This window comes from Myotis lucifugus, unplaced genomic scaffold, assembly GCF_000147115.1.
Source record: "Myotis lucifugus unplaced genomic scaffold, Myoluc2.0 scaffold_410, whole genome shotgun sequence".
Taxonomy (NCBI): domain Eukaryota; kingdom Metazoa; phylum Chordata; class Mammalia; order Chiroptera; family Vespertilionidae; genus Myotis; species Myotis lucifugus.
The window spans coordinates 226514-251844 of NW_005871458.1; the positions used below are offsets into that span (position 1 = coordinate 226514).

General features: G+C 52.5%; 1 protein-coding gene across 1 annotated transcript in view; it reads left to right on the forward strand.

Annotated features, from left to right (window-relative positions):
• Positions 1 to 13343: 13343 nt before the first annotated feature.
• Positions 13344 to 25331, forward strand: part of CFAP100 (cilia and flagella associated protein 100) — a 22575-nt gene continuing 10587 nt past the window's right edge. Inside the window, exons 1-7 of the mRNA XM_023743735.1 lie at positions 13344 to 13371; positions 14759 to 14839; positions 19625 to 19725; positions 21913 to 22114; positions 23732 to 23799; positions 23880 to 24043; positions 24260 to 24340. Of these exons, the coding sequence (XP_023599503.1) occupies positions 13344 to 13371; positions 14759 to 14839; positions 19625 to 19725; positions 21913 to 22114; positions 23732 to 23799; positions 23880 to 24043; positions 24260 to 24340 (725 nt within the window). The remainder of the gene's footprint in view (positions 13372 to 14758; positions 14840 to 19624; positions 19726 to 21912; positions 22115 to 23731; positions 23800 to 23879; positions 24044 to 24259; positions 24341 to 25331) is intronic.

Sequence of the window (25331 nt, forward strand, 5' to 3'; positions counted from 1 at the left end):
GCCCTGGGAAGAGCAGATGCAATAACTCCAAGGTGGGAAAGAGCCAGGAGTCTGAGTCACTGTCAGGAGGCTAAGCTGTGAGCTGGATGGATATGGGGGTGAGGTGGGAGCCATAAAGAGGGCCAAGGGGAGGCCCAGGATTCCCGGCCCACAGTAAGAGATCACCTCCGACTCAACCACACAGGCCCCCTAGCCCAGGCTCTGGCAGTAAGCACTGATGCTCTCCATTCCCTGCCCCTTCTAATCTGCTCTAGTGTCCTTGGAAGAGGGGGAAAAGGGAGAGAGAAAGGGAAGAAATGCAACCCATCAATTAACCTCCTGATCAGCTAAGCCTTAGCTGAATTGGAGACGTTTTATCTTGGTAACTGCAGACAGCAAAGGTGTTCGAACAGGCCTTCGGCTTCCATATCCCATATGATGCAGTGTACAGCTAATTTGCCTACAAATGTCAGGTGGTCATAATAATCTGGCCACTCATCATAATATATATCCCACGTTCAAAGGCTGTTAAATCGAGTTGTTTACCCATATCTTCAGAAAAAAATCACTTCTACTATCGTGGTAAGCAACCTGCTTCCCTATTTATAATGGTCTGGCCCTCTAGCAACTTCAGCGCAAAATTATAGCTAATTTGCCTACAAACGTCAGGTGGTCATAATAATCTGGCCACTCAGCAAAGCTATGGTGAAGAAAGAGACAAGATGGGGTCAGGTGGGGTGGAGATAACAGGTTCCAAGGTACCAAGGCCTGGGGCCAACCCATGCTCCAACACAGATGTGTGGGCAGGGATGACATTCACAATACCTACATGTTGGAGCAGCGCTGGCCGTGTGAGGTGCCCCTTCCTCCCATTACTGGGTCCAGAGCTAGGCCCAGAGCAGTGGGGTGGCTGGGCATCGGGGCCTTGGCTGGGGCGGGGCTCTTTATCCAGACTTGAATATGTTCCTAGCTGGTCCATCTGTGCCAGGGCGTCCTGGGTGTGTCACCTGGAAGGTGTTAGATGAGATTATGTTGGGATATTCTGAGGATAAAACAGAAAACAGAGGCAGAGCTCAGCCTGGGGTGGATGGAGGAAGACAGGTGACGCTTGTCACCTCCCCCACCCCATTGTGCTCAGGGGAGGGGTGTGAGGCAGGGCACAGCCAGGCCTGGGTGATGCGCTTTCTGACAATCATTTGCCAGATCTCTTTATTGCTACTGCCAACGACAAGTTGTAACCTGGAAGGGGGTCCTGGAATCCACTTCGCAAAGTGCAATCAGCCTTGTTAAAAACAAAAAATCAAAGAAACGGAAAGGAAAAACTACCAGAGTTCATAGCAGACGGCAAGGTGAGTACTGTTCTGTGACACCTTCCTTTCAGGCTTGCACTAGACCAGTGATGGCAAAACCTTTTGAGCTCGGCGTGTCAGCATTTTGAAAAACCCTAACTTAACTCTGGTGCTGTGTCACATATAGAAATTTTTTGATATTTGCAACCATAGTAAAACAAAGACTTATATTTTTGATATTTATTTTATATATTTAAATGCCATTTAACAAAGAAAAATCAACCAAAAAAATGAGTTTGCGTGTCATAGGTTCGCCATCACTGCACTAGACAATGGACTCCTTAACTTGGGTTACAGACAAGAGAATTGGGGAGTCACTGCATTTGCAGGCAAATGCCCTCGCTTCTCTTCTCCACCTGCATATCACACCCCAGATGGCCAGCTCCCCAGCATGTCTGGTCTCTGTCCCCTGGGACCTGGGCAGACTCTCCCCCTCTGCCTTTCCCCTCCTCTGGCTCAATGCTTCATCTTTGCCTGTTTTTGTTTCCATTTTACTGATAATGACACTGAAGTCCAGAGATGGAGCATGGCCTGTCCAGGGCCACCTACAAGGACCTCCAAGCCCCTGCACTGCCTGAGCACACAGGGGAGGTGCCCAGGGGCGCCCCAGTGGGACAGAGTGGGAGGGAGGGAGGAGCAGTAGGAAGGGAGGCACCCTCCTGGGGAACTGAGAGTAGATCGGAGCCTGGAGAGGACCGACCTGACTCCTTGGGCTTAGAGACTGTGAGGATCAGAGTACAAGGGCAAGGAAGGGCATCAAGGAGACACCAAGTACGACCAAGGCTCTATTCTGGGTGCTGGGCAGAGGGCAGCAAGCAAAACCAACACAGCCCCTGCTCTCGACATTTAGGTAAATAACTGCCCGGAAGGGAACTTCTTTTTTTTTTTTTTTTTGCCCATTTTTTTAAATTTTATTTTATTGTTTAAAGTATTACAGAGAGTAGTACATATGTCTCCTTTTTCCCCCCATTGACCTTCCCCCAGCCTCCCCTACCCCCCAGCACATGCCCTTACCCCACCCCACCCCCAGTGTCTTGTGTCCATTCTTGTAACGTGAATGAAGAAATCGGCTGGAGATAAGCAGAGGCAGTAGGAGGCTTAGCTACTAGTAGACTGGGATGTCAAGACAGGCATGTGAGTGGAGGCCCGAAGGATGATAGCGTTTAGCCAGGCTGAGAGTCACAGGAGAGCATCCGTGGCTGAGAGCCAGGCACGTGCAAAGGCCCTGAGGTGAGACAGACTAAGAGAAGGCCAGTGTGTCCAGAGCACAGTCTGCCAAGGAGCCAGTGCAGGTGGTACAGTGTACGTCAGCAGGAAGCAGTGGTAGGGGGAAGGGGAGGGGCGAGATTCTTTCCCTCACTGACACTGACTCACTTATTCAGCACACACTCGTGTGCTGGTACTGTACATGGCCTGGGACAGGCCTTTCCCAAGTGTCGTCATCAGTGTTTGTGGCGTTTATTCCATGGTTTTGCCAGTGATTTCTATCTCCTGTAGGATTGCTCTCTAAATCCCAGTCTTCTCTTTCAGCCACCTGTCTGCTGTCTCCACGTGGGTGCCTCTCAGACACAACCAAACCTCAGTTATTCCCCTAACAGTTGTGGAACCCAGGGCACCCATCTCTCCGCAGCCCAGCTCCATCCAGAGCTGTGGGCCTCGCTCAAACGTGCATGACCCCCAGGACTGAGCACAAGCTCTGTACACAGCAATGTCTGCCCCTGCAAACAGCACCCCTGCCTCTCCCAGGCCTACGGGAGCACACCCATGGCACAGGTCCCTTTGGGAGGGTCAGGCCTGGAAACAGGCTCCCAGCTGTCTGGGCAGGGAACTCTGAGGCCCAGAAACCTGAGACGTCGCCCACAACACTCCCTCTTTTGGCCGGGCAGTGGCCTAGCGGCCTGTCGCCTGGTCCAGCAGATGCTCTTCCTGCCTCTCATTTCCATAGTTCCTGGGGCCGGGTCCAAGCCACCCCCCCCTCAGCCTAGGACAGGGCAGCACCTCTTCCCACATCTACTCCTGTCCACTTCAATCCATCCAGTTTTGGGAAATTTTAATTAGATTAAGTCTTTCCCACTTAAGCCGTTTCCCCTTGCACTTGGAACCACATGAAGAGTCCAACCCCTGTGGCCACACCACAACCCTGCTCTCAGCTCCAGCTCACTGGCCACAGTGCATGCAGCACAGCCACCATCCCCACAGCTCCTCCTGTCCAGGTGTGGGGACTGCTCCCCCCTTCCTCCCTGAGTCTGGGCCAGCCTGTGACTCACCTTGGTCCACAGACAGTGGCATTGTGCTGCTCTGAGCCTGGGGCCCACCATGCTTGCAGCTTGCTCTCACACCCAGGCTCAGGCTAGCTCTGGGGAGCAGACACAGGCCTCTCACCCGAGACCTCCAGGGGTCCCCACCTCCAGCCCACCTGCCAGTCGACCTCAGACGTGCCAGTGCATTCGGTTGGGCCCAGCCTGAGACCCACTTGGCAGAACAAAGACCAAATGGCTGACCCACAGAATTGTGAGCAAAACCAGGGGTCATTGTTTGAGCACTCCATGTTGGGGTGGTCTCTCTCAGTGCGGAAGCTGACACTGGTGCAGGTCCTCACGCTGGCCAAGGCCTTCCCAACCTCACGGCCTCCACGCCGGCTTTGCCACCTCCCCAGCCTCACCCTGATCATGCCAGCCCGGCTCCATCTCAGCTTTACGCCTCAAACACCTCCGTAAAAAGGCCTCGCTGACCTTCCTCTGTAAGCTCCCTGTTGTCTCTCTCCTCGCCCCTCTGTTCCTCCGTGGCCCCATCGTCCCTGCCATTGCATGCACCCCGTGCCTTCCTCCTCTCATCCTTGACCTCTCCAGGCCCGTGCTGGACTGTGGAGGTGAAGGGGGTGGGGAGTCCCTCCTTCACTCACCCCCCCACCCCCCCACCCCCCCACCCCCGAGCCTCCCATTTCCTCCACAGTCAGGGCAAAGCCAGCAGCCCAGACAGGGCCTCCCGTCCTGTCCTTTCTCACTCGCTGTGTTTCATTCCTTCATCAGATGAACCTCCCTCTCCCCTGTTGGGCTGTAACTCCATGGGGACAGAGACCATCTCACAGCCCCAGCTCCTTCCTTATTCCTGGCACAGAACAGGAGCTGAATAAACATCTGCTGAGTGAATAAATGACTGAATAAATGATCTGGATCTGAGTCCTCCACATGGGAATGCATCTGTGAGCTGGAGTCCTGCTGAGTGACGAGCAGGCCCAGGGGCCTGGCATGAGAGCACTTGCAGAGCCCAGCATGCTCTCCCACCTGCTCTGGGCCCGGCCAGGTGCTCAGGCCCTCACAAGCTCCTTCGCCTCATGGCCTATCCCAGCGAGTCCCTCACAATGTATCTAGGACTAGGCCACTTTTCACTCCGTACACTGCTACCTCCGTGCCCCACAGTCAGGATCCTCCTTCTCCTGGACCATTGCCACAGCCTCGCGAAGGCCGCCTGAGAAGTTTTAGGGCACAGCATTGTCTAAAAAGCAGGGTGCGGGAACGCATGGCTAGGGTGACCCATTGGTGAAAGGATGCAGGTCCAGCTGCAAAGCTGAGCGTTCTGAAGAGATGGCGGGCAGGACACAGTGGCTGGTGAAGGGAGACACTGCGGCCAACCTCATTTGTATCATTGGGACGTTAACACCCACAAAGAATTCATGCATTTCCTGTCTATCTTTTTAAAAACAGCATTTTGAAGTGTCCATGAGTCCATGGATGGGCGTGGAGTTGGTCCATACCGAGGTTGAGTTAGGTGGTGTTGCTATTGGTTGAAGAGGTGCTGTGATTAGAGTTAGAAGATTGGGGTTTGGGTTTAGGAATGGCATTTGCACAAAAAGGCCCTGCAGAGTGGGAGTAAAGGCGCCTTGGATTAGTTAGTGTTTGGGGAGGATGGGGTTCAAAATGTGAGCCTGAATCAAGTTCAAAATAAATTCAGATTCTGATGGAGCCAAGGCTAGGAAGGGCTGGGGTGGGGTTGGAGTTTGAGATAGGATGTCGCTTTCCCAATAAAGTTGGAAATCAGGCGATTAGAAGGCGAGGGCGTGTGCCTCTGGCCAAAGGAACTGCTTAGGCTTTGAGACATCCCCATCCTTAACCCCACCACCCCAACACCTTCCTGCAGCTTGGGAAATGTGGCCGCCTCAGCTCTGCAGCCGCAGGAGCAGGGAGGACTCCTGACCCCGCGCTCAGCGCGTCCCCCCCAACCCCACCCCGGAGCCCACGAGCAGGGCCAAGGTCGTGGAAGCGCTGTTTGCAGGTCTCGCTTTGACGTGCACTCGCTGCGCAGCGTCTTCTCAACTTGTTTACAAGCCTGCGTCACCGGGGAACCTTTCACCGCTGCCTGGGACAAAAGGTTCCTCTTTTTAAAGTCCACTTTGGTCAGAAACAGCGTTCACCAGGGCCCAGTACTCCAACTGGTGCAGGGCGACACCCTGTGGTGGATTCAAACAGCGCACACACCCATTCACCCGTTCCGCATTCGCTCACCGACTCTACCCACACCTATGATCTGCCCACCATACATCATCTATGCGTAACATCAATTCACCGTCCATTGCAGGCCCCCCATCCATTCACTACATATAACTCAGCCACTCACACACTTCCCCTCTGCCCAGTTACCCATCCACTCATCCCTCCACTGGATTTCCATCCTTCCATGTAAATGTTTATCTTTCTGGTCACTATCCATTCACCACCCACTACCCCTTGACTCATTTGACTAATATCTATGAAGCACTTTCTGTGTGCTAGACCCTCCACAAAGCACCGGGGTCAAGGGGTCACAGGACAGTTCCTGTCCTCATGGGACCCACAGGGCCGCAGAGGAGACCCCCCCCCCCACACACACACACACAGAGGCCCTTGTGAAATGGCCACAGCACTCACAGAACACTATGAGGACGTATCGCCCAGACTTGGGGGTCAAGGACGGCTAAATGAGCAAACAATTTCTAAGCTGAGATTTAAAAGGGGCTGGGACGGGCCAGACAAAGAGGAGGGAGGAGGCCAGAGGCCAGTCCCCTCGGAGTTCACCTCAGCGTGGACTCTGAGCAGAGGCTGTGAGGAGCCAAGGGGAGAGAGGCCAGGCCCCCGGGGCCTTGTCAGCCCCTCCGAGGGCTTGCACGTGCCCCGGGTACCTGTGCCGCAGAAGAGTGTCTTCTACTTTTAAACCACTTTATTTTTTACAGAAATAATACATTTCTACAACTTCCTTGTCCCAAATAGAGACCAGCAGGGAAAAAAGAACCCGCAGTCCTGCCCCGCAGAGCTAACACGGCGGTGTAGGTGCACGTGTGCATCCACCTGTGCATCCACGGGCAGCCCGTGCCGTGAGCCTCCGTGCTGGACGGCAGGGTGGCAATGAGCAAGCCCGCAGCCCTCGGGTCTCACAGATGCCCCACGGGGAGGATGTTTTGGAAGGGAGAGCTATGGGTATAGCAGACGCCATTGGGGACCAACCCATCGTCCATTCGAATCACCCCATCTCCTCATTAACACAACTGATGGTGTCCAGTCACCTGCCCTTGTCCCTGGGTCCATAGGCCCTGAGGCAAGCTCTCCTGCAGCGTTCCCATGTTCCCGCCTGGGTTGGCTTAGGCGCGCATAAACAATATTTTTGCTAGGCAGACATGACAAGCAGTGCTCTGGGGAGCCTCTCATTATCTGAGGTGATATTGCCTTATCATTTAAGTCACTTCCTGTGGGACTTTGTTTCTGGCATCAAAATGCAACCTAAGTGATATTAGGAACTATTGTCGAGAAGTTCCTTATCCTGGGCTCCTGAAGCTAAGTGACACCCTCCCATGGAACACAGTCCAGAAGGTGTCACCCTGCCACCTCAATCTCACAGTGGCAGGAATGTCCTTCCCCTCATACCTGGGCCCTACCCCTGGCTGCCTCGGCACCGTGGTCCATCCATCTTGCCCTCTTCCTTCCCCTCGTTTCCTTCCTCCCTCCTGCTCTCCCTCCCTGCCTCCCTACCTCTCACCCTCCCTCCTCTGTCTCTTTTGTTTCTCTATGCCCTGAAGCATAGTCTAGTCTCAGCTCCTCTTCCTGGCTGACCACAGTGCCATAACAGCCTGGGACCCCCAGCCCCACCCCCACCCCACCCCACCCCCAAGCCTGAGGAGCCCAGGCACTGAAGCACCACCTCTGATCCAAGGCTAATGCCACTTTCCCACCCAGTGTGCTGTACCCTCAAGCCTCGCGATCTGACTCCTGGGCTGTAGCATTGGGTCTGGCTTTGATGACCTAGTCTCCACACTGTGGGTCAGTGCCAGTCTCGCCCCTAAGAGGGCAAGATAGGGCCTGGCCGAGACCCTCATGTGTCGTCTTTCTCATCACCCATCCACACTCTGCCCACCCCCAGTACTTCCTGAAACTTCTCTCACCCACCTGCCAACAGTCTTCTATTTGGCAAAGTCAATGAATACATTTTAATCTCTTAGCCACTGGAGAGCATTTCTTCTTTTTAGCGTATTTATTGGGCTATAATTCACATACCAAAAATTTTACCCATTTAATATGCATTTAGTAAAGAGTTGTGCCAACATCACCACAATCTAATTTTAAATATATGTTTATCGATTTCAGAGAGAGGAAGGGAGAGGGAGAGATAGAAACATCAATGATGAGAGAGAACCATTGATCGGCTGCCTCCTGCATTCCCCGAACTGGGAATTGAGCCTGAAACCTGGGCATGTGCCCTGACCAGGAATCGAACCGTGACTTCCTCGTTCATAGGTCAAGGCTCAACCACTGGGCCATGCTGGCCAGGCACCATAATCTAATTTTAGATACTTTCATCACCCAAAAGAAAAGCCTACATATCCCTTACCTGTCACTGCCACCTTATCCCAAACATCATTCGACCCCCTGCCCCTGGCAACCACTAATGTGCTGTCTCTATGGATTTGCTTACTCTGGACAGTTCATATAAATGAGAATCAAAGATATGGGGTCTTTAGTGACTGTCTTCTTTCACTTAGTACAGTGTTTCCAAGGTTCATCTGTGGTATGGTGTCTATCAGGACTTCATTTCTTTTTATTGCCAAGTAATATTACATTGTATGGGCATGCCATCTGTAGTTTATCCACTCGTCCATTTATGGAAATTTCAGTGGTTTCTATTTCTTGGCTATTATGAAGAATGCTGCTATGAATATTCATGTACAAGTTTTTGTGTAGACATATGTTTCATCTTTCTTGGATACATACCTAGGAGTGAAATTGATGGAGCATATGGTAGCTCTATGTTTAACTTTGTGAGGACCTGCCAGACTGTTTTCCAAAGCGGCTGCACTACTTTACATTCTCACCAGCTGTGCATGAAGATTCCAATTTCTCCACATTCTCACCAGCTAGTGATGCCTGTCTTTATTATGGCCATTCTAGTGGGGATGAAGTGGTACCTCATTGTGGCTTTGACTTGCATTTCCCTAAAGATTAGTGAAGTTGGGCATTTTTCATGTGCTTATCAGCCACTTGTGTACCTTCTTTGGAAAATATCTACTCAGCTTCTTTGCCAAGTAAAAAAGAAGGAAATCTTGCCATTTGTGACACGGATGGACCTGAGAGCTAAGTGGAATAAGTCACACAAAGAAAGACAAAAACTGTATGACCTCACTTGTGTGTGAAACCAAAAAAAAAAAAAAGCTCATAGATGCAAAGAAAAGTTGTCCGAGGTAGGAGTTGGGAGAGAAGCAAAATAGATGAAGGGGTTCAAAAGGTACAAAATTCTAGTTATAAAATAAACAAGTCCTTGGATGTGATGTACAGGATGGTGACTAGTTAACAACCCCTCAGACGGTAATATAATAGACAAGCGTTCTCTGAGGCCCAAGAGATGCCAGGCCCTGTGTTACCCACACCAGGCCCCTCCCAGGTCATTATTGATATTTCCACTTTATAGATGAGGAAACTGGCCCAGAGCACTTCAATAACTTGCCCAAAGTCACACAGCCAGTGAGGGACAGAGCTGGGATTGGGGCCCAGCCCGGACTCCTGCCACTGCCCCTCCTCTTAGCCATCATGCTCTCTCGCCTGTCTTATGAGTATCAGTCAGTCTTCGGTCTGGAGACAGAAGGACACGTTTTCTAGGTGGTTTTCTTTCTAACCTTCTAAATAACTCACAGCCAAACCAAAGGCAGACACACACTGACCAGAGAATGTGTCTTATTGTAAACTACGCCATTGGACTTCTTGGGCCTTTTTCACAGTATATGCATAATGGCTTTTTGTAATTATATAAAGTTATAGAACAATTCCCGGTGAGAGGCAGTGTGTGTCTGGCTCAGAGCAAAGATGAACTCCCCTGCCCGAGAATCCTGTCTCTGGCGCCCTAGCTCTGCGGGGCACATTTGTCAGCCTCACGGTGACTCGTCTCCTCCCTCGTGTGATGGTGACAGGAATCACAGGACCTACTGCCCTGGGGGGTCTGCGTTAAAGGGGCTCCGGCACAGAGAACAGCGCCTGGCACACAGAAAGACCATGGAAGGGCTCATGGGACATTCACAACGGTCCATAAACTTCCTGCTGATAGCAATGAATTGGGAGTATGCCTCGTCGCTCTTCTCTCTTTGGGTTACCTCTTTTCAAGATTCCTAAAAGTCTCATCAGAACTTCTGGTGCTTGAGGTAAATCATTTCAAAACTGTTTGTTAACTAGTGACTGAGGTAGGAAAGCAAAGTACTTGCTGAAATATAACTAAAAAAAAAATCTAACTTCAGTTCACAGCTTCCTGTGCTGCTCGTCTGTGACAGTTAGAAGGGAGGTAAGACTGTAGAGACAGTCAGGGGCTAGATCATTGAGGACTTTGGGTGACAATGGAAGGAGCCTCTACCCTAGGGGTTAGAGGAGACACTTGTCTGTTTAGGGCAGTGGTCGGCAAACTGCGGCTCACAAGCCACACGCGGCTCTTTGGCCCTTGAGTGTGGCTCTTCCACAAAATACCATGTGCGGGCGCGCACGTACAGTGTGATTAAAACTTCTTGGCCCACGTGTAGAAGTCAGTTTTCGGCCTGGGCGAGTCTGTTTTGAAGAAGTACTGTTGATATTTGGCTCCGTTGGCTAATGAGTTTGCCGACCACTGAGATAGACGAAACAAGTGTGGATGGGAGAATTGGAAGGGGTCGACCTCAGCGAACGTACCTCAATCAGATTGAGGACGTTTTTAGCAAAGGCCAGCTTAGGAGTACCCTAATTAAGTTAATAACAATGTACCTACCTATATAGTTTAACTTTAAAAAATTTGGCTCTCAAAAGAAATTGTAATCGTTGTACTGTTGATATTTGGCTCTGTTGACTAATGAGTCTGCCGACCACTGGTTTAGGGTATATTAACACAGCTGCGGTAATAAACACTCCCCCACACACAGATGCACGCACGTGCACACGCACAAATCACATATGTGGCTTAACCAATAAAACGTCCTTCCTCCCTGTACAAAGCCCATTGTGGATGCTGTCACTGCCAGTGGGACGCTGTCCTCCAGTGCTGATTCAGGCATCCCCACTCCTCCCACCCTCGGGAGCCCCTCCACACTCCCACCCTGGCTCTCCCCCCTCACCCACCCTGTGGCCCACAGGCCCCACCCCGCTACCGGTCTCCCCACCCACACCACCTGCCTTGGGCAGAGCGAGGAGAGGCTGGCATTCTCACTGGCACCACATTACAAGCCTGCAGACTGCTCCAGAGACCCCTAAATGTCCTCAAAGACAGAACCCTGTATCCCCAACTCCAAAGAGCCTTTATCTATCCCTAAATCCCATGGATGCATGGGAAAAACCTGGTGACCATGGTCAGAACCCAAGGAGAGGTCTCTGGCTGCTTTTTGGGGACCTGGGCCCACATTTTCTGGGAAAGAAATAAGACCCTAGTGCAGTGGTTCCCAATGTGGGGCACATGCCCCACAGGGGCAATTTGACTTTTAATGGGGGCAATTTGAGAATGAGTTATTAACAGTGAATTTTTTGCATTTCTATGGTTCTAGGGGCTTCATATACAGAATATAAATATATATTGTAACATATTTATGCCTTTCAGTTCTCTATTATGTTTTAAAACTTTGCTATTTTTTCATATCACTTCATATTATTTTTTAACAATTTCTTAGTGATTTCTTCCTCAATACTTCAACTGTCCTTTTGTTCATTTTTATTTTCATAGATACCATGTTCTTTGCAAGCTTGTTTAGACCAAGTTAATGGCCTTTTAGGCTTCCTGCACGTGAATAGGAGTTCACTTTTTGAATAATAAGAAATATAAGTCACTGAGGGCTCACCATGGGGGGAGGGAGGCGTCAGGATTTTAGCGATGCTTAGGTGGGGCGTGGGCAAAACCAGGTTGGGAGCCACTGCCCTCTGCCTGTAGCTCAGCAGCTGGCGGATCTGGCGAGATAAACTGGATCCCAGCTCTTTATCACCTTGGCCCCCCCTCTGTTGACTGACAGCTTGTTACTGTGTCTTCATTCCTTGCCTCACACAGCCTCGGGAGCAGCGGTTCCCACCCTCAGCCAGCCCGGGAGTCCCGGGAGGGCTGGCCACAACTCAGATGCTGCCCCCGCCCAGAGCTGCTGCCCACGGAGCCGGCGAACACTTGCTTCTCTAAGGAGTTCCCGGCATTTCTGAAGCTGCAGGTCCCAGGACGACGCTTTCAGAGCCGCCCCTGGAGGAAGTGAGGTCCGCGCTGCAGAAGGGACCCCTTACAGGCGAAGGCGCACTTTGAGTCAATGAATGGGGGGATGAAAACGAGCCGGAGGACAGTGACTATAATGAAGGACAGAGGAAGGACACTCCCGTTCACCAGACCCCATCTTGGGCCCGGCAGCGACCCGGTGGCGCCCCAGGGAGTCTGGGCTTGGTCCTTACCCCACCCTGCGGCCCACAGGCCCCGCCCCGCAGCCCGCCTCCGCGGCTTTTGTGACGTCACGACCCCAGGGGTCAGGAGAATGGTTGCTGTGGCAACGTAAACCAAAGGCCCGGGCGCTCTGAGCCTTGGAACCGCGACGCGGAAGCTTCGGATCAAGCCCGGTGCGCGAGGCTGGTGGGTGCGCCCGGGGCTGTGATGGGGGGCACGCGGGGTCAGGGTGAGCTCCGGACCAAAGCGCAAGACCCCTTTTGCAAGGCTCCCCGCCCCTCCCTCCTTGTCGCCATACTTGCTGTATCAGTCACCTAGACATCCCTCTGTCCTCGGTCCCCGCCGAGCTGGGTGGGGAGACAGGTCCTACTCACCCGGGCCTCCCTGGACTCCTGTCCGGGAGAACCGAGCAGGACTGTGGCTGGAAGGGCGCAAGCTTCGGAGTCAGGGAATTCTGGACTGGAATCCCCGCTTCGGCCCTTCCTGGCTGTGGGACTTGGGACACCTCTCCGGACCTCCACTTTGTTTCTTCCTTTGCAAAATGAAAAGACATTCAATGTTAAGGACGTGCCAGGCGCTCTGATACAGCTCAGAAAAGACACCTGTTCTCATGGAGCTTCATTCTAAGGGCAATACGCTAATTTTTTTTAAAGAGATAAACGACAGTGGGTAATTGCAGAGAAGAAAATAAAGTGAGGTCACATGGGGATGCGGGTAAAGAACCCACTTTAGATGGGGATGAGGAAGGCTTCTCTGAAGGGGTGACCTTTGAGCTCAGATCTGAAGAGAGTGAGGGAGCTGGGTGTGGGAGGACAGTTTGGGCTGAGGAGGCAGCAAATGCAAAGACCTTGGGGCAGAGCATGGTTGGTGTGTTCTCGCGACAGATAGAAGCCAGTCAGAGAGGGGGGAGAGGATGGGGTGGGGGGGGTGGGAAGAGAGGGAGCTGCATGTGTTGGCCCCATGGTGAGCCCTCAGTAAATGCCAGCTGTTCTCAGCCCTGGGGCGGAGGGCGGTTGTGGGCCTGGAGACCATCTGGCTCAAGCTTCATGTCATTCCCCAGGTTGGAACCTCCTCTAGCCGAGGTCCGGTTTTGCAGCAAGCCCTTGTTCCTCTGCAGGAACGTCCAAGGTCCTGTCTACTATGGTCTCCAAGGTCATGGCGAACACCAGTAAGTACCCAGTACCCAGCTGGCATGGGCTCTCTCCGGGCCCAAAGGCAGCCTTGGGAGCCTGGGACAGTGAGGTCTAGACTTAATCCAGGGTTCAGGTGATGCTAAATCAAGCCGTGAGGTAGAAATCAGTTTGCCAGGTTCCTTAGAAACCCCATGTACCAGAGTCCTAAGGTTGCCAGGACAAAGTACCAAACAGACTGGTGACTTAAACAGCAGAGATTTATTGTCTCGTGGCCTGGCCCTTGGGGTATATCTATCTCCCAGGCCCTCCCTTTCCCTTCATCATCCCAGCTCACCCTCCTCCACACTGGTCCCAGAGGACCAGCTCCCTGAGCTTTCCACCAAAGCACACCTCTATGCTCTCCAGCAGCCCCCATCCATCTGCCCTCAGCGCCGGCTGCCCTCCCAGGCTGGCGTAGACTGGCATCTCCAAGCTACAAAAGATTCCCAAGTTGGGGTTGAAGGAAGCGTGGGGCCAAATGCCTCCTTCCCTGTGGGTATCCGTGGAAGAGAGAACAAGGAAATGGGGGTCTCTGAGGGCCCAGCCCTGATGGAAGAACCTGGTCAGCTCACAGCAAAAGCACTGGCAGGCCAGGAAGAAGACCTTAGGGCCGGGACCTCCCTGTATAACCCGGTGCTGCTCTTTGGGGACAAACTGAAGGGTGTACAAGGGAAGGCGCCTTCTGTGTGCCAGGAACTACTGTGGCCATTTTCTTGCACAATCCTTACAACTTCCCAGCAAAGTCAGCATGATTATCTCAGATATGGAAACTGAGGCTCAGAGAAGCTGAGTGGCTTGCCAAGCCCACTCAGCAGACAGGTGAGGATGCTGGGGCCGGAGCCCTAAAGTGTGCCGAGCCGGCACGGCCATGGGTGAGCCTGGGCAGGGGCGGTGAAGGATGGAGAAAAGACAGACAAGAAAGCTGAGGCTGGGTGGGACGCTCCTCTCTGATGGAGAGACAGCGCCACAGCCTGCAAGCCGAGTCTTTATTTTATAGCCAGGTTCCACGGGGCAAAGTAAGGGCGTAGTCAAGATGATTACAACGTGGGTTTCGAATCTACTCAATTACATGCACCTGATCAAGCTTTGTTTACTTGCTGCACCTCCCGCAGCCCATATCACTCAGCCACGTGGGACCACAGGTTCGGACCATAGGTTCAAGCTTACAACCCTAGCCCCTGGCTATAACTGTGCTGGGACTTGCGCGTGGTTTTTCCACGAGAGGATCGTGCCCTCTCATTAGTCCCAGGCTTGAACCTGTCTGAACGCTGTGGCCACTTTCCACACTAAAGCATGTCTGCGTCTCTCCCCGGCCTCACGCTGTGTTCACAGCTATCACAAAATATGTCATTTTCTGTGGCCCTCACTTTTGTGTCTCCCCAGAGAACGGCCTGGAATCCACAGACGAGAGCTCTCCTTCAGTCATTGAAGAAAAGAAAAAGAAACATAAGAAAAAAGGCAAAGGTACCTCTGGAGCCGGGAGCTGAAGTCCCAGGTGGTGGGGGGCACACGCTCTCCCTCAGATGCCTTCAGGCCTGGTCTTCAGTGTGAAGGGCAGAGGCCATGCTTCTGTGTCCATGAGGAGACGGGTTACTGAGACCTGAAATAATGGGAACATAAAGTAGGATGTGTTCCTCCAGGAATGGGAATGTGGGAAGCAGGCCACAGCTCCATAAGCTCCACCAACAGCAGTTCTACAAAATCATCCAGGCGGCCACACCCTACGTCTTTCTCCCACTGTCTTTCTCTGTAGGCCTTTCAACCGCAAGGTTGTCACATGGTCACAAACTGGCTGCTGCAGATGCAGCCATCACATCTCATTCCGGACAGGGAGAAGGATTGAAGAGAAGGGCAGAACTGCCTGCCTGCCACTTCAGCCCTCCCTCCCTGGGAAAAGATCCTTCCCAGAATCTCCACCCAACAATTTCTGACTACTTTTTTTGGGGGGGGGAGGGGGCAGGGGGAGTCACAGGGCCATTAGGATCTGCAAGGGAGGCTGGGAGTATAGCTTCCAGCTAGGCACATGGCTGCCATCTATTAGGAAGAAGGGTAGGCAGCTAGCTGCATATGCCTCATCCTCTGAGCCCCTGCTCTGTCACTCCGCACCCTGGCTTCCAGGACTCCCTCCTGGTTTCTGTGCTGCCCCCACCCACCCCCAAGACTCCTGGGCTTACAGGCCTGCCTGTCCGGTCTTCCCGAAGAGCTGTGCAGATGTGAGCATGTTCCCTGCACCTGTCATTCACAGGCCAGCTCCCACCCCTCAGCCCACCCCGCCCCCATTTCCTCTTTCTTTTAATTATTAAAATCCCACCCTAGCTGGTTTGGCTCAGTGGATAGAGCGTCTGTCTGCAGACGGCAGGGTCCCAAGTTCGATTTCGGTCAAGGGTACATGCCCTGGTTGTGGGCTCGATCCCCAGTGGGTGGCATGCAGGAGGCAGCCGAGCACTGATTCTCCTCATTGATGTTTCTATCTCTCCCTCTCCCTTCCTCTCTGAAATCAATAAAAATATATCTTTTTAAAATAAAATAAAATCCCAACCTGCCCACAAGTAGAGACTAAAGCCCAGTGAACTCACATGAACTCACATGCCTATCACCAGATTGGGCAGTGGGCAAGATTTTGCCACTTTTGCTTCATCTATCCCTTTTCTCCTTTTCTTTTGAGTCTTTGGCAAAATATAGGTGTCCCAGAAAAATGTATACACACACTTTGAATGATTACAAAGGCAGTGTTTATTAAAATACATGTCATTTTCAAAATTGAGCTATCAGCTGTTAAAGTGTATGTACATTTTTGGGGGGGATACCTTGTATTTTAAAGTAAAATCCAGATGTGTCATTTCATCCCTATATACCTCAATGTGCATTTTTCAAAAACAGGAACATTTTCTTACAAGCCCACAATGAAGTGAACCAGACCACCGTCAGATTTACCCCACTATCTAAGAAATGTCTCCCTCCAGAAGATTTCTTTTAATCGGGATTCAAATGAGATTGGAACATCTTCGGTCGCTTTTGATCTAGCACAGCCACTCCCCCACGGCCTTGCATTTTCTGTGCCTGGAGTTGTTGAAAAACTGGTTTTAATGATCCTGTAGAATGTCCTTTATGATGGCTCTGCTTCCTGGTGCAGTCGTTGTAATGACAGGAACATCTCTGTGCCCCATATTTCTTTTAATTGGACACTAGATGTTTGATAGGATGGATCCATGTCCCTCTGTGTCCACAGACTCCTTCCTAGGTGGGCTGTGTGCTTCCTACCCCCTTTCATTAGAAGCCCACACACCCAGCTGCCTCCCCATTGGCCATGCTCCAATGGTAGGTGCAGTGTTAGCCACCTGACCCTCCATCACAGCTCCCCCTCAGCCATTCACCCAATAGTTTCTTCTGCTTATGGGTGCTTGTCCCCTCACATAAGGGTGAGGGCCCTGGGTTTTGGATTTGTTTTGTTTCCTCACTGAGATATAATTAATATACAGTGAAAAGAACAAATCTCTAGTATACAGTTTGATAATTTTTTTTTAGTTTTATTGCTTTTTAGAGAGGAATGGGGGAGAGAGAGATAGACATCAATGTGAGAGAGAAGCATCGATTGGCTGTCTCCAGCATGGACCCCAACTGGGAACCAAACCCACAACCTGGGTATATGCTCTGACTGGGAATCGAACCCACCACCTTTTGGTGTACAGGAAGACGCTCCAATCAACTGGGCTGCACCAGCTAGGGCCAGTTTGTACATTTTGACAGATGAATACAAATTCTTACCCTCCACCCACTCACCATCTGGAACATTTCCATCTGCTCAGTTCTCTTTCCCCCAAAGGCAGCTGTCTATCAGGGAATCTGCTATCCAGGAATCACTTTATTCAATCTCGGGCCTCACGTGTATGGAACCACTCAGTGCTCTTTTGATCTGGCTTTCTTTACTCGCCATCATGTCTGTGAGACACATGCCGCGGGTGTCCCTGCTCTGTTGCTGTGTGTATTCTGTGCGTGCATATGCCAGCAATGATTATTCTCTCTAGAATTGAAGCACATTTGGGTGGTTTCTGTGGATTTTAGCCATTACAGATAATAGTACGATGCATTTGCAGTCAGATGAGTAGGGGATGTTTAGTATTCCTGTGAAGACAATCTGTGTTAATGTGAAGATGAGCCCACAACCAAGAATGGCAATCATTTGAAGCCAGTCATCCCAGAAATGCAATTATTCTAACATTTATAAACCAATGTGGTACATACCCCATTAGAGAATGAGAGAGAATTATATCATTTCAATAGATGCAGTATAAGTATTTGATAAAATTAAAAACATTTTGAATAAAAGTCTTAGCACCTAGGAATAGAGAGGTCTGATAAAGGGGACTGAGGTGGACTGAGGAGGGACCCCCAGAGACGTCCGCATCTGAACCCCCAAGCCTGTGACTAGGTTCCCTTATATGGCAAAGGGGACTGTGCTGGGGTGATGATGGGAAGGGTCTGGAGATGGGGAGAGGACCCGGGACTATTCAGATGGGGTGCTCAGTGTCATCCCAAGGGTCCTTCTAAGAGGGAAGCGGGGGCGGGGGGCGCACAGAGGGGGAAGGTGTGACATGAGAAGCAGAGGTTGGGGTGCAGGCCCTGCTCCCTCCTCAGGAACCAGGCTAAGGCTGGAGGCCCTCTGACTCCCTCCCGTCAGTGGGCCAAGGAGCAGATAACCTTTATCCTTCCCATTCTGAGCGTAGCTCAATTTTCTCAACTCCGTGTTTTGAAAGGATTTAAGTCTTACAGAAAAGTTGAAAGAATAGTACAAAGATGCAGAATGCCCATGACTTTAGGCTTTTCCGAGCCCTCCTCGGGATGGACTGCAGATGAAGCGTCCTGGGCAGGAATGCCTGAGCAACGCGCTGGGCTCCCCTGGAGAGAGTGCCAGCTCCTCTCTCCCGCCAGTGCCCACTCCGGGCGCTTGCGTGACGTGGGGCCCGCCAGGCTTCCCCGCAGCACAGCCCCTTTTCTCTTGGGAATAGTGTCTTGTGCAGAGGTATTTTGAGACGATCATAACTCTGAACCCCTTTAACGGTGCCCTCCTTTGCTGGTGGGGGTGCAAAATGAGATAGACCTCCCTCCAGAGGCAGGTCAGCGCGTTTCTGAAGCCTGGAAACTGCCCTCTGCCCTTGGCCTCTAGTCTGCCTTTGGAAAATCAGTTCCCAAGAACCGGCCCGTGGGGGCAGTGATGTCCTCAGGATGTCGGGGTGCTATGAATTGTTACACATCCCAGGGCGAGTGCACCCTGATGACACGGTGTGTCACTGCAGCCCTTAATGTTTGCTTACAAGGTCCACAAAGAATTAGTACCTTCACAGGGAACTGCTGATGTTAAAGTGTTCTTTTTAAAGGAATATATGGAACTATTAAAATTGTATGTTGAAAAGTACTAGAAGAAAACACCCTCAGAAATGTTACCAGGGGCTAATTCAAAGCGAAGTTGTTTTTTATTTTATCTCATTCTCTTTCACTTTCAAGAATGTTTTGTTTTGTTTCCAATGAACCCTGTTTCTTTTCTATCAAGGGTGTGTGTGTGGAGGGGGCGGGGGGAAGCAACCATATTAAGTCCTTTGTTTGGTGCCTTTTGGCTTCTGTCCTCCCTGACATGCTCTGAGCTGAGCTGTAGGAACCTCTCCCTAAGCCCTGGGGGTGGGGGTAGCAGAGTTGGGGTCCTTGGTAGTCCTCACCTCCCAAATTCTTACACTGCCTCTCCAGGCCTCAGCCACATTGCCCTTACCCCCCCCCCCCAAGCCCAGTCTTCCCCTGGGCGGGGGTGAGGGGGGTGGGGGGTGCGCTGGTGAAGACTCCTGCAAGGACAAAGCATATTCACCTAGAGTGCTCACTTCCCACTGACAGGCAGGCGCCTCAGCACTGGAGTCAGCAGGCTCTCGCTTCCCCCCTCCACACAGTAGGAGTTCCTGAGACTTTAAATGAGAGGACAGAGGGCCAGGGACATAGCACATGTCTGAGACAGGGGGGGCTGTGTTCAGCAGGTCTCTTTCAGGTGCCAGGAACAGAAGCCCAACGCCAACTGGGTTGAGTTTACGGAGCTGGAAGGTCCAGGAGTGGACTCCAGGCACAGCTGGGCCCAAGAGAACACTTGCCACTTGCTCATGCTTTCAGGAAGCTCCCTATACTGGGCTGGGAGGGTGCTGGGACCCAGAGGCACAGGCCTCAGCTTGGAAGAGCTGGCTCCTCTCTCCAATGAGGTATTTCCCTCCCCAGTGTCTGTGGTTGTTCCGGACCGTTCAACCAATCCTTTCCATTTGTCTGGGAACGTGGATTTCTTCCTGCTCAGAGATCAGGAGCGGGATAAGTTTCACGCAGTGAGTATGTAGGACCAAGGCCTGCCCCAGCGCTTTCTTCCCTTACACAAGCAGCAGCAGCCAGATTTCCGAAGAGCACTTTCCCCGGTCACTCTCACTCTAGAATGGCTCACCATTTCCTACAAAATAACCTGGAAACTCCCCCTGGCTCTCAGGTCTCTGACCTGTCCCACGGTCACCCAGTTTCATCACCATTGTGCCTGGGCCTTTGTCAGGCTGGGCTCCTGGGAGCTGCTGTGGCCACAGCGTCTGCTACCACGCCTTTGCTTCTGCTGTCCCTTGCCAGAGATGCCATCCCTTTATGAGGCTTTTCCTGTCCTTCAAGGCCCATCTCAGACCTCAGAGACCCTCTCACCTCCCCCAGGAAATCCCCCCCACAGCTGGCCCCCACTGCTCTTGCCTTGCACAGTCCCCTGGTTGGAACTCTTAGAGGCCAGATATGCACACAGGCATGCACACATGTGCACATACACATTGCCTGCCCCTTAGTAGTGCCTGGGAGTCCCGGGGCCAGGCCTGATACCCAGGCTGTGCCTTGTCTCCACCCCAGCATAGTCTCTCTTGCTTCCCAATCCCAAGAGCCCATGTACCCAGACAGCTGCCCGCCCCCCCCTCCACCTACACCCACACACATCCACCCTGCCGCGGCATGGCCAGCCAAAGCAAGCCTCATTGCAGCCAGGCGTGGGGAGAGCTCACCAGGTATGCATCTTCCCTGGGAAGTGGCTTGTGCTGGCCATACTCTCATGGCCAGTGTCTCGGGCTCCTTCCTGGGCTGGCTCTGTCTACCCCACTTCAGGGCTCAGAGTCTGAGATTGCTTAGAGCTGTGGCTTCCACTGCAACTCCAACCGGTACTGACACCCCAGACCTCAGGCCTAGAAACTCTGGGAGGGCCACCATCCATCGATGTTCCCCCGACTCGTGCCATGCTGTGCACCCACTCATGCCCTGGAAGGAAGCACATGAGAAGCCACACTGAGCAGCTCCCACTTCCCTGAGACCTCCAGAGTAGGGAGATATTGCAAACACACGCCCAGACTTTCTCTGACCTTGACTTAGCTCACCAGTGCAGAATTCCATGTTCTTCTGCCAGCTTGGCCCTGCTTCGGGGCTACCTCCATCTTCTTCCAAAAGCCCCTGCAACCTCACCCTCCACCCCACGCCCCAGCTGAGCTCCCCAACCTCACACTCCTCCCCAACCTGCCCCACGGAGCCCCCCAACCTCACCATGATCAAAAGCAGCTACCCAATAACTTCTAAACACAGGTCTTCAGCCACAGGGATTCTAGAGGGTGACATTTTCCCAGTTTTGTTGTTATACAGGGCTCACACCGGATCCTGCCTCAGCTAGGTTTTCCCTAAGCAGCGTTCTTTAGAGGCTGGATTGGATTTTGCACCTTTCAGGCCCAGTAGGAAATAGAACTACCCAGGAAAGGCCGAGAGAAGAGTTCACATGAGGCCCATCTGACCCAGCCCACCCCATGAGGGATGTGGAGACCCCCGGGTGTGAACAGAAGAGTCAGGGCACCCCAGAAGCCAGAGATCTAAACAAGGCCTCTGGGAAGAAGAGACCCCAACCCCCCTCCCATCCTGGGATCCTCCGAAGTGAGAGGCTGGGCCACAGGTCAGGGCAGGTGGAGAAGAGGTGGGAGGCGCAGAACCCCAGTGACAGCACGGCCCCGACACTGGCCGACAAGGTTGCAGATCAAACTCAGGGTTTCAAGTTTCTTCTGGAAACTCAGATCTAATTTCCCTGGACCTTGGCATGTTGGATTTAACAAATCACAATACAAGTTTAAGTGTGAGTTTCAGATACACCAAGAGTCATCTTTTAGTAAGTGTGTCCCTGAACTACTGATCCAGAATGCACATCACTTGGCAGGCAGCCTGGTCTGATCTGGCTGCCCTCCTGCACCTGGCTCTCCAGAGGCCAGTCCTGCCCACTCCCTCTGAAACGGGGCAGTCGTGGGCAGAACCCCAAGGTGCTCCCCCCCACACACAGCTCCACCATCTTTCCTGCGCTTGGCACATGGGCCCCCCCACCCGACCAACTAAGTGCGAACCACCTCAAGTCCATACGGCCGTGGCATGGGACAACGCAGGAGGAGGCAACCGGGCCCAGGAGAAGGGGAAGGTTGTGGGGAGGCTGGCACTGGGAGGCCTCGCCTGATTCGCCCGCCCCCCAGGAGCGGCAGAAGAAGAAGATGCTGCAGTTGCACCAGAAGATGACCTACTCATCCAAAGTGTTGGCCAAGCACACCAGCCTGCTGCATGAGCTGCAGCTGCAGGACCGGGCTGATGACGAGGACGCGCGTGCCCTGGCCGAGGCCCAGCAGATGAGCGCCTTCCAGGAGGACCACACCGCCTGGAAGCTGGCCATGACCAAAGGTACTGCTCCTCTCTCCCCGACATCGGGTCTGTGCCTCCAGGCGAGGGTAGAGCTGCAGTGGAGGGGCTGCAGTGCCGTGGGGGGGGGGGGGTGCTTTCCTGTCTGACCCCTGCCTCCCGAATCACAAAGACCAGGTCCAGGTGGAGTGCAAATCTAAAAGCCTCTGGACCCCAGTACTGCATGCACTCTGCGTGCTGATGAGGCACAAGTGCAGGTTGTATAAATACAGGCATTTAACATGGGGATAAAGAGTCGGTGTAGAACTGATTGCCTGGGTTCAGATCTCAATGGCTGCTCCATCCTGGCCAAGTTAGCTAACTCCTTTCCTGAGTTTCCTCTCCTGGCTGATGACAGTAGCGACCTCATGGTTGGGGGGTTCAACCTCGTCAAACACAGCACATTGTGAGAAAGAACTGTGTGTGGGTGTGTGTGTGTGCATGTGTGTGTGTGCGCATGGGCAGTTATTTTTGTAACCCAGTAGGAAATCTACAGTACTGAAAGTGAATTAATATTCTACCAACCCAGGTGATAAAGTCTACTATCACTCGGCTAGAAAGTAGTAGTTGGGATCAGAGAGTTCTGGAACCCCCGGGGCTACCGGTGTACTGGATATGAATATACACGTAAGGAGACCCCAGTCTCCACCCTGACACCGTGGCTTGTTCTGTGGGGTAGGAAACCCTGTGCTTGCTCCGACGATTGTGCGCCAAGCTCTGCGTGGGGGGAGCAGCACGGCATGTGCTTTCTTTCTGCCTTCGTCCTCTATTCCTAAGCCCTAGGAGAGGCAGGTGGCACCTGGATGGGGAAGCCTGGACCCAGGGTGCTTGGACAAAAGACTTGTCAGTGTCCAGCTTTGGCTTCCAGTGAGGAGCTGGGTCTCCTTGAGGGCAGGGACTCCCCCAGGGTGGACCAGGAGGCAGGGGCCTAGTGGGTTCGCTGCCAGGCATCTAGACCTAAAGCAGGACCCCTGCAGCACACCAGCTTTTGGAAAGGAGAGGACTGGAGGGAAAGACAGAGCCACGCGGTTCCACAGTCCTTCCCACAGTCTCTGCGCTCTCCAAAGCTGGGGAGTGTTTAGGTCTCCCTTTCCAGAAAGGCCCAGAAAAGAGCCCCCACAGCCTGTGCTGCCTCTCTGCTTGTCCTCTGGAAGGTCATCCAGGAGCTCACCCTCATGTCCCCCGACCTGGGGAAACCCTGGCAGTGCATACTTAGCTGCTGCCTAAATTGGGCCCTGGGGGCTTAGGGCACCCCCGGTTGAGAGCATCCTGCCACATTTTTCTCTCAGGTCCTGGGCAATAGGCCTTCTGTTATGAAGTCCAGTCGGGTGAAACTTCCAGGGTAGCGGTGTCCAGAGTCTCATTCCAGGTGAGAGGAGCGCAACAGCAAGAGAGGCTCTTCCCACCTGGACCCGCTGCAGGCATGGAGGTGTGACCTATCAGCTGGGCCGTCTCCGCCTTTGCAGGAGACAGGGCTGGCTCTCCCACGCCCCCTGTGATAGTGCTGCATTGCACCAGGAGCAGCTGACCAGCCCCCCCTTCCTGTGCACCCATCCTCAGCCACACCTGAGTCTCTCTCCCACTGCCCACCCCCCAGATGCCTCCCTCCTCTCATTGCAGAAAAGAAAGAGGGTTCTGACAGCATCTACAAGTACATCAACCAGAAGCGGCAAATGTTCCTCCTCCAGGTAGGCCCGTCTGCTCCCTTGAAGGGGACCTGGGTGGGCTGTCTGGTGGGGAGTGTAATCCCTGCTCTGGTGGCCATTAGTATGCCCTGGATATGAAGCGGAGCGAGATCCAGCGGTTGGAGATGCTGGCAACAAAGGAGGAGGCAGAGCTGGAGCGGGCTGAGAAGTCCCTGGAGAAGGATTCGACCCTGTTCGATGAGTTCCTCAGGGAGAATGACCGCAGCTCAGTGCAGGCCCTGAAAGAGTGAGCCTGTGGCCAGAGGGGCTGGTTGGCCATGCCCCCAGGGTCCCCTGGGCCTGTGCAAACCACCCGACCTAGCCTGCACCCAGCCTCAGCCCCCGCCTCCACCCCTGACCCAAACCAGACTTCTGGGAGCTCCCCCACCTCCAGCCTGGCCTGAGAGCGGTTTGGCCCCTTTAACAGTCTGAGATTGGCTCCCTGCCCCACCCTACCCTTCAGGGCAGAAAAGGAGACCAAAGTGAAGATAGAGAAGATCACTGAAATCAGAGATCTGACCACCCAGATCATGAATATCAAAAGGTAAGGTCAGAGGCTGCCTGGTGGGCGTGGCTCAGTGGTTGAGCATGGACCTATGAACCAGGAGATCACGGATCAATTGCAGCCAGGGCTCAATCAATCAATGATGCTCTCTCATCATTGATGTTTCTATTTCTCTCTTCCTCTCCCTTCCTCTCTGAAACCAGTAAATAAATAAATAAAAATATAAATATTTTATTTATTTATTTATTTATTTATACACTGAGTGGCCAGATTATTATGACCATCTGATGTTTGTAGGCAAATTAGCTGTACACTGCATCGTCTGGGATATGGAAGCCTGTTCGAACACCTTTGCTGTCTGCAGTTACCAAGATAAAGCATCTCCAATTCGCACAGGAACACAAGGATTGGACAGTAGAGCATTGGAAAAGAGTTATGTGGTCCGATGAATCACATTTCCAGTTGCATCATGCAGATGGCAGAGTGAGAATTTGGCGGAAACTGCATGAAAGCATGCACCCCACATGCATTAGTACAACCCTTCAAGCTGGTGGGGGCAGTGTTATGGTTTGGGGCATGTTTTCCTGGCATGATTTGGGCCCTTTAATTCTTGTGGAACAACATCTGAATAGCACAACATACCTAAGTATCGTTGCTGATCAAGTTCATCCTATCATGTTGATGGCATATCCCAATGGAGATGGCTTCTTCCAACAAGACAATGCACCATGCCACGGTGTTCGTATTGTGCAGGAGTGGTTTCAAGAACACGAGGGAGACTTTACCTTGCTTAGGTGGCCCCCACAATCACCAGATCTCAATCCAATTGAGCATTTGTGGGACGAAGTTAAAAGAGCCATCAGGCAGCTGGTTCCACAACCATCAAATCTCACAGAACTGGACGGTGCTATTCATCAGGCATGGTGTCAGATTCCTTGCATCACCTTTCAACATCTCGTGGAGTCAATGCCAAGAAGAATCGCTGCAGTATTGAAGGCAAAAGGTGTCCCAACGACGTACTGATGGGGTG